This window comes from Schistocerca americana, chromosome 2, assembly GCF_021461395.2.
Source record: "Schistocerca americana isolate TAMUIC-IGC-003095 chromosome 2, iqSchAmer2.1, whole genome shotgun sequence".
In the NCBI taxonomy this organism is placed as follows: domain Eukaryota; kingdom Metazoa; phylum Arthropoda; class Insecta; order Orthoptera; family Acrididae; genus Schistocerca; species Schistocerca americana.
Window position 1 is genome coordinate 356,703,307 of NC_060120.1, and position 13,875 is coordinate 356,717,181.

General features: G+C 45.2%; 1 protein-coding gene across 1 annotated transcript in view; it reads right to left on the reverse strand.

Moving 5' to 3' along the window:
- The window catches only part of LOC124594011 (guanylate cyclase 32E-like), a 491,656-nt gene extending 478,108 nt beyond the window's left edge, over window positions 1–13,548 (reverse strand). Inside the window, exons 1-2 of the mRNA XM_047132363.1 lie at window positions 13,516–13,548; window positions 13,273–13,455 (exon numbers count right to left, since the gene is read on the reverse strand). Coding sequence (XP_046988319.1) covers window positions 13,273–13,455; window positions 13,516–13,548 — 216 coding nt within the window. The remainder of the gene's footprint in view (window positions 1–13,272; window positions 13,456–13,515) is intronic.
- Window positions 13,549–13,875: the final 327 nt, after the last annotated feature.

Genomic DNA, 13,875 nt, shown 5'->3' on the forward strand with positions numbered 1-13,875 from the left:
TTTTTGTTGAGCTTGCCGTAATGACACAAAAGTATAGCTTGGGTATACGAAAAGTCAGCTTCAAGAAAACTGTAAAACAATGTAAAAAAAAAAAAGAAAAATATTGCCAGAGAATTCTTTTTGACTCGTATCTTTAATAGCATGCGGGTATAATCACTCAGTGTCATAGTATACGCAACACAGACCTGAAAAACTGTAACTACTCGAATTAATAACAAAGTAAGGTAAATACGAACACTACTTTATTTAAACCTTTGAAGGTATAAAATGATAGTGATTATTTTGCACCTGATGGGGTACCTGAGGACAAAAAGTGGCTTTCAATTAAATATATTTCGCATTTAAATTTGATCTTTGAAGAATTCCTGGAGGAGGAGAAAAATATCGACTGTGATTTTTATTTTATAATTGCGTAGGTTTGCACGGCCATTGTCAGTGGTCATAAAAGTTTTCTTAGTGTCGTAAAGCGTCGTAATGTAGAAAACTATACAGGAGAAACGAACTTTACGGCCACGGTTACAGTAGCCTCCTTCTTGGTCGACTGATGTGCTTTAGCTGAGTGGAGTGGCTTATATTTTGTCATTGCAGTTCACTGAGCATGACGTTGCGTCATAATTCTAAAGGGTCGTGGTTATTATTGTTCAAATGGTTCAAATGTCTCTGAGCACTATGGGACTTAACATCTGTGGTCATCAGTCCCCTAGAACTTAGAACTACTTAAACCTAACTAACCTAAGGACATCACACACATCCATGCCCGAGGCAGGATTCGAATCTGCGACCGTATCAGCAGCGCGGTTCCAGACTGAGCGCCGAGAACCGTTATTATTGTTCACTTGAGGCGAAAGGAGCGGAAACTTTATTATAATAGCTTGCAATGATGGAGGGAGTGGGGATCTATTGTTGTCTATTGCTTCTTGCATTGTTTGTTATGATTGGTGCTCATCGGCGAATGAGGTTGGGTTTCCTGTTTTCCTCCTGGCATTCCACCTTGTAGTAGACAAGCTGCAGCAAGATCAGAGAGACCATAAAAACAATAAAACATCCTAACAACATGAACAAAGAGGTTGACTGCAGGCTTGCCCCATACTGGCTGCCAGTCCTCAAGAGTCCAACAGGCCGCAACAATAACACGTGACGCGAGCGCTACCGGCGTCTAGCAGGAAAAAAGGAGTCCACGGCTCATTCACCGATCACCACTAATCATAACAGTGCAAGAAGCAACAGACAACAGCAGATCCCTACTCGCTCACCAGCTGCAACCTATTATAATGAATATCCCGCTCCTTCCGCCTCAAGCGACCAATTATAACGTCGGCCTTTTAAAAATATGACGTAGCGTCATGTTCAGTGAGCAGCAGTGACAAAATATAAGCGACTCTACAAAGCTAAAGCACATCAGTATCCCCACAAGAAGATCACTGTAACCGTGGCCGAAACGTTGGTTTCTCCAATATAGTTTTTTACCTTATGACGAGGTATACGGCATTCAGACGTATTATTTATTCTTTCTTATTGGTGCACTGGAGGTGCTGCCCTGCCCCATCGAAACTGTTGTTTAATATCTCAATGTTCAAAAAGTTGGGTAAGCTCAAGTCCCTCTTACTGCGTTTCTAGAAACTGACGTTTGTGACACTCCGTAATCTGCAGTCTTAGTAAAAATCTTTTTTATTCGACAGTTTTGATCTCTAATGTTTTAATTAGTGTTCCGCTATTTATATTGTACTGAGATACGAAGAAAAATATGTCAACTGTATCGATGTACAATACGTTCATATTAAGCAAACTGTACTTGCAAAAGCTCTACTAACATGCGTTACAGAGTGCCAGTAGGGAACTTAATATCCGATTCAGCTGAATGTGCGGACGCCACGGCATAGTACAATACATTACCATACATTACTCGCCAGTATAGCCAGATAGGAGAGAACGGGCGCGGCGCTGTGGGACTTCGTCAGAGAAGACTATACGGCCCTGCAGAGTTTGATAGGTCCGCATGGACACCAAGGCGACGTAATCGTGGCGGGATGGAAATGCCAGCTCTCACGAGTCAGCCAGACAAGTGTAAATCGAAACTGCAGATGAAGTCGTAAGTGGACAGCTATATCCTTGTGAAGAGGATTCAAAAATTAAATACATATTGAAAGCTAACTGTTATTAACTTGGAAAAATCTCTTTACTTTTGCTTTACTCCCTCACGTCAACTTCCTTGCATGTTGATTTAGTGACTGGATTGAAACAACCGAATCACGACCCCAGTAAACAACAATGTAATGTCGCGGAACGAAATAACGACGTGTCAACAAACAGGTATCGGAAAGTGACTTCGGGGAGCGCATATAGCATTCTGATACATTACACGTAATTTAATTTTGACATGATTCAGTAATTTCAGAATTTCAGAATTTTGCTACTCTTCCTCGTTGTTCGAGTTGTGGTGCAGGGACGCTCGGGATCTTTTCGCATAGACGGTGACAGGCTTCCATAATGTAGGAAGGCAATATTTTATTTATCAAGACAAAATTAACTGGCTGAATACACACATTAAATCACAATCAGAACATTACAACAACAACAACAACAACAACAACAACAACGAGTGGTCCTCTGACAGTCAATAGTTGAAGATTCAATTAAAAAATGGCAAATGCACTCATTTGGGGAGGACGGAGGTAATTGTAGGTGGTAAAGGAAAAAAATATTACCCTCTCGCATTGCCCCATGTACATATGGAAAACATGCCATTCTATTAATTGCCGTTCACTACTGTAAAACACTAGTGACAGAGTAGGGAAGTAGCACTGTAGTCGAAAACGAAGAACTCACAAAATGAACGTTGTCCAATATCTTTCTCCCAAGACCAGGCAGAAGTGCTCTGACGAGCACGTACTCACACGTATCCGGTTCAGCCAGAAGTGATTCGAAAACTCCTCCGCTAGCGAAACGCTTCCTCAGCCCTTAAGAGTGGGACGGGGGAGATTCGTTACGTCTGACGTGACCAACCGAAGTCTCTCCCGCCATCGTAACCTTTTCATCCTTGTTCAAATCTGTCTCCTTTTCTGTCGTGTCCGTCCCTGCGCTACCTAGAGAATGGTTCCGCTTTTCAAAAAGTAGAGGTGAGAGATTCGCTGGATTTGAAATAATCCACCACTCCCTCTCTTCAGGATTCGCGTTTTTCTATTCTTCTCAAGCCCTGTTCCTTTAACTGCTGTGACTAAAACGACTTCGACTAGAGAAACAGAACGTATGTTTAAAAAGTAGTGGGGAAGACATTCGTTAGGCCTGAAAAGCCCAATCAACTCTCTTGCCTTGTGGCTGTTATGCCCCATTCGCTTCTCTGTCTCCACGCTACATTAGTTTTCAAATACCCCTACAATTATTCAGAGACAATTACTCATAGTATACAGAACGAAGAAAATTAAACTAGCGTCCATATGAATAATTAAAATATAGCACCTAGCTTGGTCCATCTTTTCCGCAGAGGTTTTCGTGCCGTTTTGTCAAGATAAAAATTTAGCGTGGAAGACTCGATACGGGGCAACAAATATGACGCGAAAGTGGCCAATTACAAACCGATCGGCGGATTTCAATGTATGGCTTCGAATTTCTCTTAAAGGCGATTCTTGTGATTTCTTGTGATATGAAGAAAGCCCCCCCCCCCTTACAATGCGTGTACTTTGGATATTCTATTCATGCAAAGTATTACGTATATGTGAATCTTCGTAAAGTGATAACAATCTACACAATCATTTTACAACATTATAGAGGTGATTGAACGCTATTGAGGGAATGGCTTCCTTCTGTCTCAGCATCAGTACATTCAAGCCTCCAGAGGTGATGCTATAATGTTGTTTCAAGGTTACTTTTATCGCATAACATACTGATATGCAGTTAGGTGGGACATTAGCGTATGAAGCGGTGGAGAAACGCATCATACTGACGTGAGTTAAGTCATGGAACAGCGATACGCACATACATAGATGCCGGTAGCATCGCGTACACAAGCTCCGGGGAATGAAACCTCTCCCAGCTGCTTGGCCGACCTCCTCTCGGCCCTCTCGCTGCGATCACTTTAGCTAGGTTGCGTATTGGGCACTGTCGTTTTAGCCATCGCCATTTGTTGAGTGGTGATACTCCACCAGTTTGGGTCCATTGTCATCAACCTTAGACGGTTAGCCATTTCCTGGACGAAAGTCCCTTTTTTTAACCACTTCCATTCTGACTTATGTTTGCCGTTTTAGCGAACGACGCGCCGGCTGTCGACCGTGTTTTACTTTTTATCCGTCGTAGCAATATGGCGAAGAATATTTAATCTTTAGTCCAAGACCTCCCTTTCCTCTATGGCGTATTTTATGGATCTTTTCCCAAGAGAAAGTCCTTGTTTTTAGCTGCCTTTCCTTCCATCGACTGGGCTTAACGTGTAGTTGCTCTTAACTCGTTTTTCGTCTTAGTGTTCTACAGTTCTGACTTGGGCTCTTATGACTTTAGATGTTTCTGTACCCTCAAACAAAACAGACATGATTATAGACGCCCGCCGGGAAGTAACACAATTTGAAAGCGAAATTGCAGTTGGAGCTACAGGCATGGAACATTCCATTTCTTAAATCGTTAGGGGATTCAACATTCCGAGATCCACAGTGTCAAGGGTGTGCCGAGAATACCAAATTTCAGGCATTGCCTCTCCCCACGGACAACGCCGTGGCCGATGGCCTTCTCTTAACGACCGAGAGCTGCAGTGTTTACGTGGAGTTGTCAGTGCTAACAGACAAGCAACACTGCGTGAAAGAACCGCAGAAATAAATGTGGAACGCAAGACGAACGTATCCGTTAGGGCAGTGCGGTGAAAACTGAAGTTAATGGGATATGGCAGCAGAATACTGACGCGAGTACCTTTGCTAACAGCACAACATCACCTGCAGGTCCTCTCGTGGTCTCGTGACCATATCAGTTGGGCCCTAGACGACTGGAAAACCGTGGCCTGGTAAGGTGAGTCCCCATTTCAGTTGGTAAGACCAAATCGTAGGGCTCAAATGTGGTGCAGACTTCCCGAAGCTATGGACACAATTTGTCAACAAGGCATTGTGTTATGGGTCAAATGGCTTTGAGCACTGTGGGACTTAACTGCTGAGGTCATCAGTCGCCTAGAACTTAGAACTGCTTAAACCTAACTAACCTAAGGACATCACACACATCCATGCCCGAGGCAGGATTCGAATCTGCGACCGTAGCGGTCGCGCGGTTTTAGAACCACTCGGCCACTTCGGCCGGCGTACTGTGTTAGCTGATGGTGGCTCCACAATGGTATGGGTTGTGTTTACATGCAATGGACTTATCCTCTGGTCCAGCTGAACCGATCATTGAATGGAAATGGTTATGTTTGGCTACTTGGAGACCTTTATATTCACAAACAACAATGGAATTTTTATGGATGACAATGCGCCATGCCACCAGGCCACAATTGTTCTCGACTGGACTGAAGAATATTCTGGATAGTTCAAGCAAATGGTTTGGCCACCCATATCGCCCGACATGAATCCCATCTACTGTTTATAGGACGAAATCGAGAGGTCTGTTCGTGCACAAAAATTTCTGCGCCGGTACCGCCTTTGCAATTATGGGCGCTTGTAGAGGCAGCATGACTCAATATTTCTGCAGGGGAATTCCAACGACTTTTTGAGTGCATACGACGTCGAGCTGCACCAATATGGCTGGCACAGGGTGTACGGACACGATTGTAGGAGGTATCTCATGACTTTTGTCTCCTCAGCGTATAGCGAGAGTGTTGCCGGAGAGTTAGACATGTATCACGGTGTGTGACGTACGGACGGTGATGTGAGCTACAATAAGGCCGCCACAATCGAGCCTAGATTTATAAACGTTTCTGAGAGATTAGACGAAATTACATTCATTTGAGGCGTTTTCAAATCATTGAGTCCAAATTGATACATTATGTTGCCTAAAAAGCTATATGGGGCAAAAATAAACGAGATAAAGTATCTAAACTTTTGTCAGTGAAATTAGTCTACAGTGCCATAGAATGTTATTTACTCTGATCCGCTTTCTGTCCAAGTTACTTTGGTCAGTGGATTTTCTCATTTGCGGCACGTATCGTCGCTGAAATGTTTACCACTCGACTCTGCTCGGGTTAAATACTTCCGTTCCTGCGTCACGTGGCAGCAACGCCACCAGCCCGCATTCAGTTCGCGGAGGGCACTGGTCATGTTTTGACTCACAAGTGTATTTCAGCCAGGGAGAATTTTAAATTCGGGAACATGATATAGCGTGCCTGTGTGGTCGATGCTAACTGATCAATGTTTCCTCTGCAGATCACAGCACTGTCCCTCTGCTCATAGTATAAAAGGGTGATGACAAAGATGGCAACGCCTTAACATACAATCTACGGAGAGGTCATTAGTGATAGTGACAAGCTAGGATTTTGAAATTCATCAGCCATGTCCTTTTCAAATGGAACCCTTAAATGTGGACGGTTGAACAGCCAACTTTCCGAATACGAGTCCAGTGTGCTAGCCACTGCGCCACTTCTCTCGCTCACAATTTTGGTCCATGTCTGGAATTTCTAGACTCTGGTGTTTCTGCAATGAAAGGAGACTATCTTACCAATCGCGGCAATCAGTAGGCTTACCCCTGTTGACGAAGACACGGATACCTGTAGACATTTTGATGATTTTTTTTTTCGCATTTTACACAGCTTCAGGTAAGTCTTTGCGAAAGCTCCGTTCATATATCCTGAGCCGCAGCACAATGGAGTTGGTATTAAGTGCTGTATCCATGACTGAAATAACACTGTCTGTATATTTTAAGGATGTGGTGGGTCCACTTGCAGCAAAACAGAATTAGATTTCCATTGGCAGTCACAGTTTTAGCAGTCGATTCTACGTGAACGAGATCGTGGGATGTGCATGGGGACATAGACAGCATGCTATAATCCCAGTCTGTTGGGAACAATTTCCACCCGACACCGGGAAAGTTCATTCCAGAGGGTGTTTTTCTCGAAATAGCCGCTGATGGACGGCCAGGCAATTTCTTCCACCCACTGCCCCTCGAGATAAGGGAGGTATTGAAAAGGACAGCGTGACTGTGTTACCGAACCGTGGCGCGAAATTGCAAGTCCTTAAACTTCAGGTAATTAGCACAATGAGCGAGCTGGTTTAACAAATAAAAAAGGAAAGTTAAGGATACCTATTAAAGAGAGAAGCATGTCTCGAGTTAAAAGAAGTACGTAAATACATAAAACTGCAACGAGTCACTTTTTCGAATTGTTATTAATTATTTCATGAGCCGGTTTTCCAACCTTTTCAGGTTCATCTTCAGATGGTTTTCCAGAATGTTTCGTAGACATTGAGCCATGTCGAAGTATCGACCTTGCTACATCGATGTCGAGCGTAGTTCTTCGGCTGTTTTTCAGAGACACAAGCTAAACGACTGCTCTATATAATCGATATTTGACTACTGTAGAGGGTGAGCAGAGGTAGCTGAGTTGGAGAGCGCAGTCGCGGACAGAGAGGCGATCACGAGCGTGGCGCGGCTGTCTGCAAGTAACTGCGGTCACCAAGAGAGGGCGCACAGAGCCGAGCAGTACGGCACCGCTGGGCACTTGACACACGCAGCGAGCAGACCGGTGGACTCGGCAGTAAGGTCTGCTAGTCTCTTACGGCCGCCAAGACGTCTAGAACATACATGTTTGGTCTGTTTATCAAACGGGGGCTGTTGCAATTTCTACAGCACACGTTGAGAGTCCTTAAGCATCAGGACGAACTTGAATGTCCGGGTACCATAATGAATAGCTTTCCTGATGGCAGTAGTTCCGCTGTGTAGACAGAAAATTCAGGTGGAAGCGCAAACGTTTGGTAGCCGCCACTATAAGGGCAAAAGAAGGCGTATCCCACACCCGCCTCAGATTTAGAACCGTCCTTATAGATATGAGCGTACGGCGGACATTGTGTGCTGAGAAAATGCTCCAGGTCGCGAGGGATATTGCTCTCCGTTCGGAAATCGGAAGGCAAGTAAGCAAAACTATCCTGTATCACGGTGCGTGGATTGGCAAGGAATCGGCGAGAACAGAGGCACGTGCAACTTATGTTCGACTACGTACTAAGACAGACAGTACATGCATCTGGCAATTCGGCAGATTTAATAACCAGTGAAGCAACGTTTTTGTCACAGGTTTATGCTCGCGAGCGTAGTGAAAGTGCTATACTGTCCTATCTAATACAGGTAGAATTTGATTGTCATGGAAGTAAGAATCTTGCCCTACTGTAACTGACGACTGGTAATTTGATAAAGAACGTTCAATTTTGCTGTCTTGTTTACTTGTCAGAGCAAAAGAGTAACTTTTTCTGAAGTTTTTAGAAACATACCAGTCAAAGGTGTGAATATGGTTAAGAAGTAAATTGCTTTTAATTCTGGAGTTTAACTTAAATGTTGACGGTATATTTTATAGGATTTATATGGGTGTTTAAGCTTCCTAACGACAAGAATAGCTTCATGAATTTATGCCTTATTGCAAAACTAGCGTGTTTAGACAGTAGTTGTTCAAAGCTCAGTGTGATGTACAAAGGCCTAGTAAGACAGTTAACAGTATATGACATTTTTATTTTATGTAATTTTTATTAACTGGCGTTCTACGTAAAACTCGAAAGAGAATTTACTTGTGTTGGCAGTAGGTCGAGGTTTTTTTTCTAAGAATTGAATAGTACGGTACAACACGGTACAACTGTGCAGCAATATTTGGTAACAAGAGATTATTAAATTTGGTTAATTTGGAGATTTTATTTGCTTTTTAACGTCTATGCTCGGTTTTGTGTACTTGTTAGAAGAACAGCAAGTGTGTAAATGAGAGGCTCAAAGGAACGAATGGTTTCATTCACGCCCTTTATGCCACTTGCTGACGCCTTTTCGTGTTGATACTCAGCAGCGTTGAGTTTGAAATGTTTTGCTCGGCCACCCTTGAAAAAACCACGTGTTTTAAACGATGGGCACCGCGGTTATGACCTCTGTCGCAGAGGCATCAAGAGAAGGAGTGCGATGTAGATAAAGGAAGGTATGACCATCGTGTGACCCGTACACGGTAGCGTTGGGAAGAATTGTAGTGAAATCTGGTGCTAATGTGACATCATTAACCCACCTTACAGCTCACATTTACTTCTGAACTCTGGTATTTTTTCTCATGTGTAGACACCTTGCCGTCTGAGTTCGAGGTTGTTAGTACCTTTGAGCCAAATTTCAAACTTTTTCAGCGCAAGGGGGAAAATGACGGGATTTTAGAAAAGTGAATCTTTCATTCTTTTGCGCAATCTCAAAAGTAAGGTCTCCTATTTTTTTATAAGTACAGAACTCTGTGTGGGAGTTGGTCACACTGTTATAAAGAGTGCTTCACGTGTTGTGTCTAAACATACGCACGCCGCGCTGAGATGCTCAGTCTTGGCTTGGCAGCCGTTGAGATTGGAGCTCCCGTTGGATGTTACCGCCAAGTGCGAATTGCGCGCAGTTACCCGGTTTTTGAACGCAAAGGGCACTGCGCCGATTGAAATCCATCGCCAATAGACGGAAGAGTATGGTGAGTCGTGCATGGATGTCAAAAATGTTCGTAAGTGGTGTAGAGAGTTTGCAGCTGGTAGGACCGAAATTCACGACGAACAAAGGAGCGGGAGACCGTCAGTTTCTGAGGAGACAGCGTTGAAGGTTGAGCAAAGCATGCGTGAAGGTCGGCGGATCACCCTGGATGATCTCTGCACGTTGGTTCCTGAGGTTTCCCGAAGCACCGCTCACAGAATTTTAACGGAAACATTGAACTACCGCAAGGTGTGCGCAAAATGGGTGCCAGGCATGTTGACTGAGGCCCACATGCGGCAACGAGTTGATGCTTCCCGTTCATTTCTTCACCGCCTTGCAGTCGAACAGGACAACTTTCTGGACTCAATTTTCACGGGTGACGAAACTTGGGCATACCACTTTACACCTGAGATCAAGCAACAATCACGCCAGTGGCGGCATCTTTCTTCGCCAAATACGCGGAAATTCAAACAAACGCAGTCTGCCCGTAAAGTCATGACAACCGTTCTTTGGGATCGGAAAGGGGTATTGTTGGTCGACTTTACGCTCACTGGGACCACAATTAACGCTGACAGGTACTGTGAGACTCTGAAAAAACTCAAACGGGCTATTCAGAACCGGAGAAGAGGAATGTTGAGCAAGTTCGCCAAATACGCGGAAATTCAAACAAACGCAGTCTGCCGGTAAAGTCATGACAACCGTTCTTTGGGATCGGAAAGGGGTATTGTTGGTCGACTTTACGCTCACTGGGACCACAATTAACGCTGACAGGTACTGTGAGACTCTGAAAAAACTCAAACGGGCTATTCAGAACCGGAGAAGAGGAATGTTGAGCAAGGACGTACACATTCTGCATGACAACGCTCGCCCACACATGCTCGGGAAACCGTTTGCGCCGCGCGGGATTAGCCGAGCGGTCTTGGGCGCTGCGGTGATGGACTGTACGGCTGGTCCCGGCGGAGGTTCGAGTCCTCCCTCAGGCATGGGTGTATGTGTTTGTCCTTAGGATAATTTAGGTTAAGTAGTGTGTAAGCTTAGGGACTGATGACCTTAGCAGTTAACTCCCACAAGATTTCACACACATTTGAACATTTTTTGAACAAACCGCTGCTCTCCTGCAACAGTTTCGGTGGAACATAATCATCCACCCACCCTATAGTCCTGACGTGGAGCCCAGTGACTATCACCTGTTCCCTAAGTTAAAAGAACATTTGGCCGAAAAGCAATTCGGCTCAGACGACGAGGTGAAAGAAGAGGTTCATGACTTTCTGAACAGCATGGCGACGAGCTGGTATGACATGGGTATACAAAAACTGCTACAGCGTCTACAAAAATTCATCGACAGAAATGGTGATTATGTCGAAAAAAGCTAAATGTTCAAGCTGTAAATTGATGTAAACCGTTGTAGAAATAAACAGGTCTATGTACTTATAAACAATTTAGGAGACCTTAGTTTTGGGATTACCCTCGTAGTTCTGACCGTGGTTTTCAGGAGTTTGCCTGCGGTTGTAAGTAATTGTCAGAATTAGTGGCAACCTCCTAGATATTCTCATTTGGGACTCCCTCTTTGCCTCATTCAGCTTGCCTGGTATGTGGCTGAAACATCCATGACTCTATATGTGTCATTACTCAAGCAACTTGATTTACCTAGAGAATGAAAAATATTTAATTAAAAATGCGCAAGAGAAGATCACTTCGTTATATTAAGCTGCCGCACTAGCCTAGTGTTTGATTTTGTATTGGGTTACTCTGGTTGAATTGTTCTCTACTGTTGACGGACTTGGGTGTGTTTACGGAACGGTTGACTCGCAACTTCTCCTGTGAAATTGCTCGATCCCTGTCTCCGGACAGGTCAAACTCAGAACGTAACATTTATGTTCTCCAGCTTAGCGCCGGCCGCGGTGGTCTCGCGGTTCTAGGCGCGCAGTCCGGAACCACGCGACTGCTACGGTCGCAGGTTCGAATCCTGCCTCGGGCACGGATGTGTGTGATGTCCTTAGGTTAGTTAGGTTTAAGTAGTTCTAAGTTCTAGGGGACTGATGACCACATCTGTTAAGTCCCATAGTGCTCAGAGCCATAAGCCAGCTAAGCGGTCGGCGTTTAGTTGTTACGGGCTGGAACCCGAGCACCGTTCGGCGCGTTTAACGGGCAGCGGGTCTTTCTATCTTGCAGAACAGAAATAATGTGTCAGCGATTGGTTGCGACGGTGGCGTTTATACTACTGGCCATTGAAATTGCTACACCACGAAGATGACGTGCTACAGACGCAAAATTTAACCGACAGGAAGAAGAAGCTGTGATATGCAAATGATTAGCTTTTCAGAGCATTCACACGAGGTCGGTACCGGTGGCGACACCTACAACGTGCTGACATGAGGAAAGTTTCCAAATGATTTCTCATACACAAACAGCAGTTGACCGGCGTTGCCTGGTGAAACGTTGTTGTGATGCCTCGTGTAAGGAGGAGAAATGCGTACCATCACGTTTCCGACTTTGATAAAGGTAGGATTGTAGCCTATCGCGATTGCGGTTTATCGTATCGCGACATTGCTGCTCGCTTTGGTAGAGATTCAATGACTGTTAGCAGAATATGGAATCGATGGGTTCAGGAGGGTAATACGGAACGCCGCTCTGGATCCCAACGGCCTCGTATCACTAGTAGTCGAGATGACAGGCATCTTATTCGCATAGCAACCACGTCTTGATCCCTGAGTCAACAGATGGGGACGTTTGCAAGACAACTGCCATCTGCACGAACAGTTCGACGACGTTTGCAGCAGCATGGACTATCAGCTCCGAGACCACGGCTGCGGTTACTCTTGACGCTGCATCACAGACAGGAGCGCCTGCGATGGTGTTCTCGACGACGAACTTGGGTGCACGAATGGCAAAACGTCATTTTTGCGGATGAATCCAGGTTCTGTCACATCCGTGTTTGGCGACATCGCGGTGAACGCACATTGGAAGCGTGTATTCGTCATTGCCATACTGGCGTATCACCCTGCGTGATGCTATGGGATACCATTGGTTACGCGTCTCGGTCACCTCTTGTTCGCAGTCACGGCACTTTGAACAGTGGACGTTACATTTCAGATGTATTACGACCCGTGGCTCTACCCTTCATTCGATCCCTGCGAAAGCCTACATTTCAGCAGGATAATGCACGACCGCATGTTGCAGGTCCGATACGGGCCTTTCTGGATACAGAAAATGTTCGACTGCTGCCCTGGCCAGCACATTCTCCAGATCTCTCACCAATTGAAAACGTCTGGTCAATGGTGGCCGAGCAACTGGCTCGTCACAATAGGCCAGTCACTACTCTTGATGAACTGTGGTAACGTGTTGAAGCTGCATGGACAACTGTACCTGTACACGCCATCCAAGCTCTGTTTGACGCAATGCCCAGGCGTATCAAGGCCGTTATTACGGCCAGAGGTGGTTGTTCTGGGTACTGATTTCTCAGGATCTATGCACCCAAATTGCGTGAAAATGTAATCGCATGTCAGTTCTAGTATAATATATTTGTCCAATGAATACTTGTTTATCATCTGCATTTCTTCTTGATGTAACAATTTTAACGGCCAGTAGTGTAGATAGCTAGGTTACGGATAGTGGTCAGAAGGAATCAGAAAAATGAAACGCACAGAGAGGGACTCTGGCAGCGGCAGGATGGCGCGCGGCTGGTGAGGTGTGGCGTACCTTGATGGCGTCGCGCACCTGCTCGGCCCAGGCGACGCGGCGGCCGGCGACGACGACGAACTTCCCCCAGGAGAAGGCGCGCAGCAGCGCCACCACCGACTTGGAGATCTTGCTGGAGGGCGGCAGCGTGCGGGCGAACGTGAAGTACACGCGCTTGTCCGACACCAGCGTGTCCGCGCACTTCTGCAACACACAGCGCGTGCCACTCGTTCGTCACCGCCTGCAACACTTATGGTAGTGTACAAGTTGACACGCACTAGAACCAATAGTGGTCATATTACTCTGGTTGTTGTTAAGGGCACTAACCACTCATCTCTACTCTTAATTTAGGCAAGCATGGATATGTAATCCAACCATAACAGGAGTATGTATACATGTACGTAAATGTGATGACATCTGGTGCCAACTAAATAGCAACAGATGCAAGAATGCTGCGTGCTTGTCTCTAGGTGGTAATACGAGGTGAAGTCACAATGTTTTGTATATTAACTCGAAAAAATATGTTTACATAATTAATTTTTGTTTGTTTGAAGGTACATATCTGCGTTCCTGGAACGCGCCGAAACCCCAAAGTCATGATACCTCGCCGTTGGGCAAGCCATA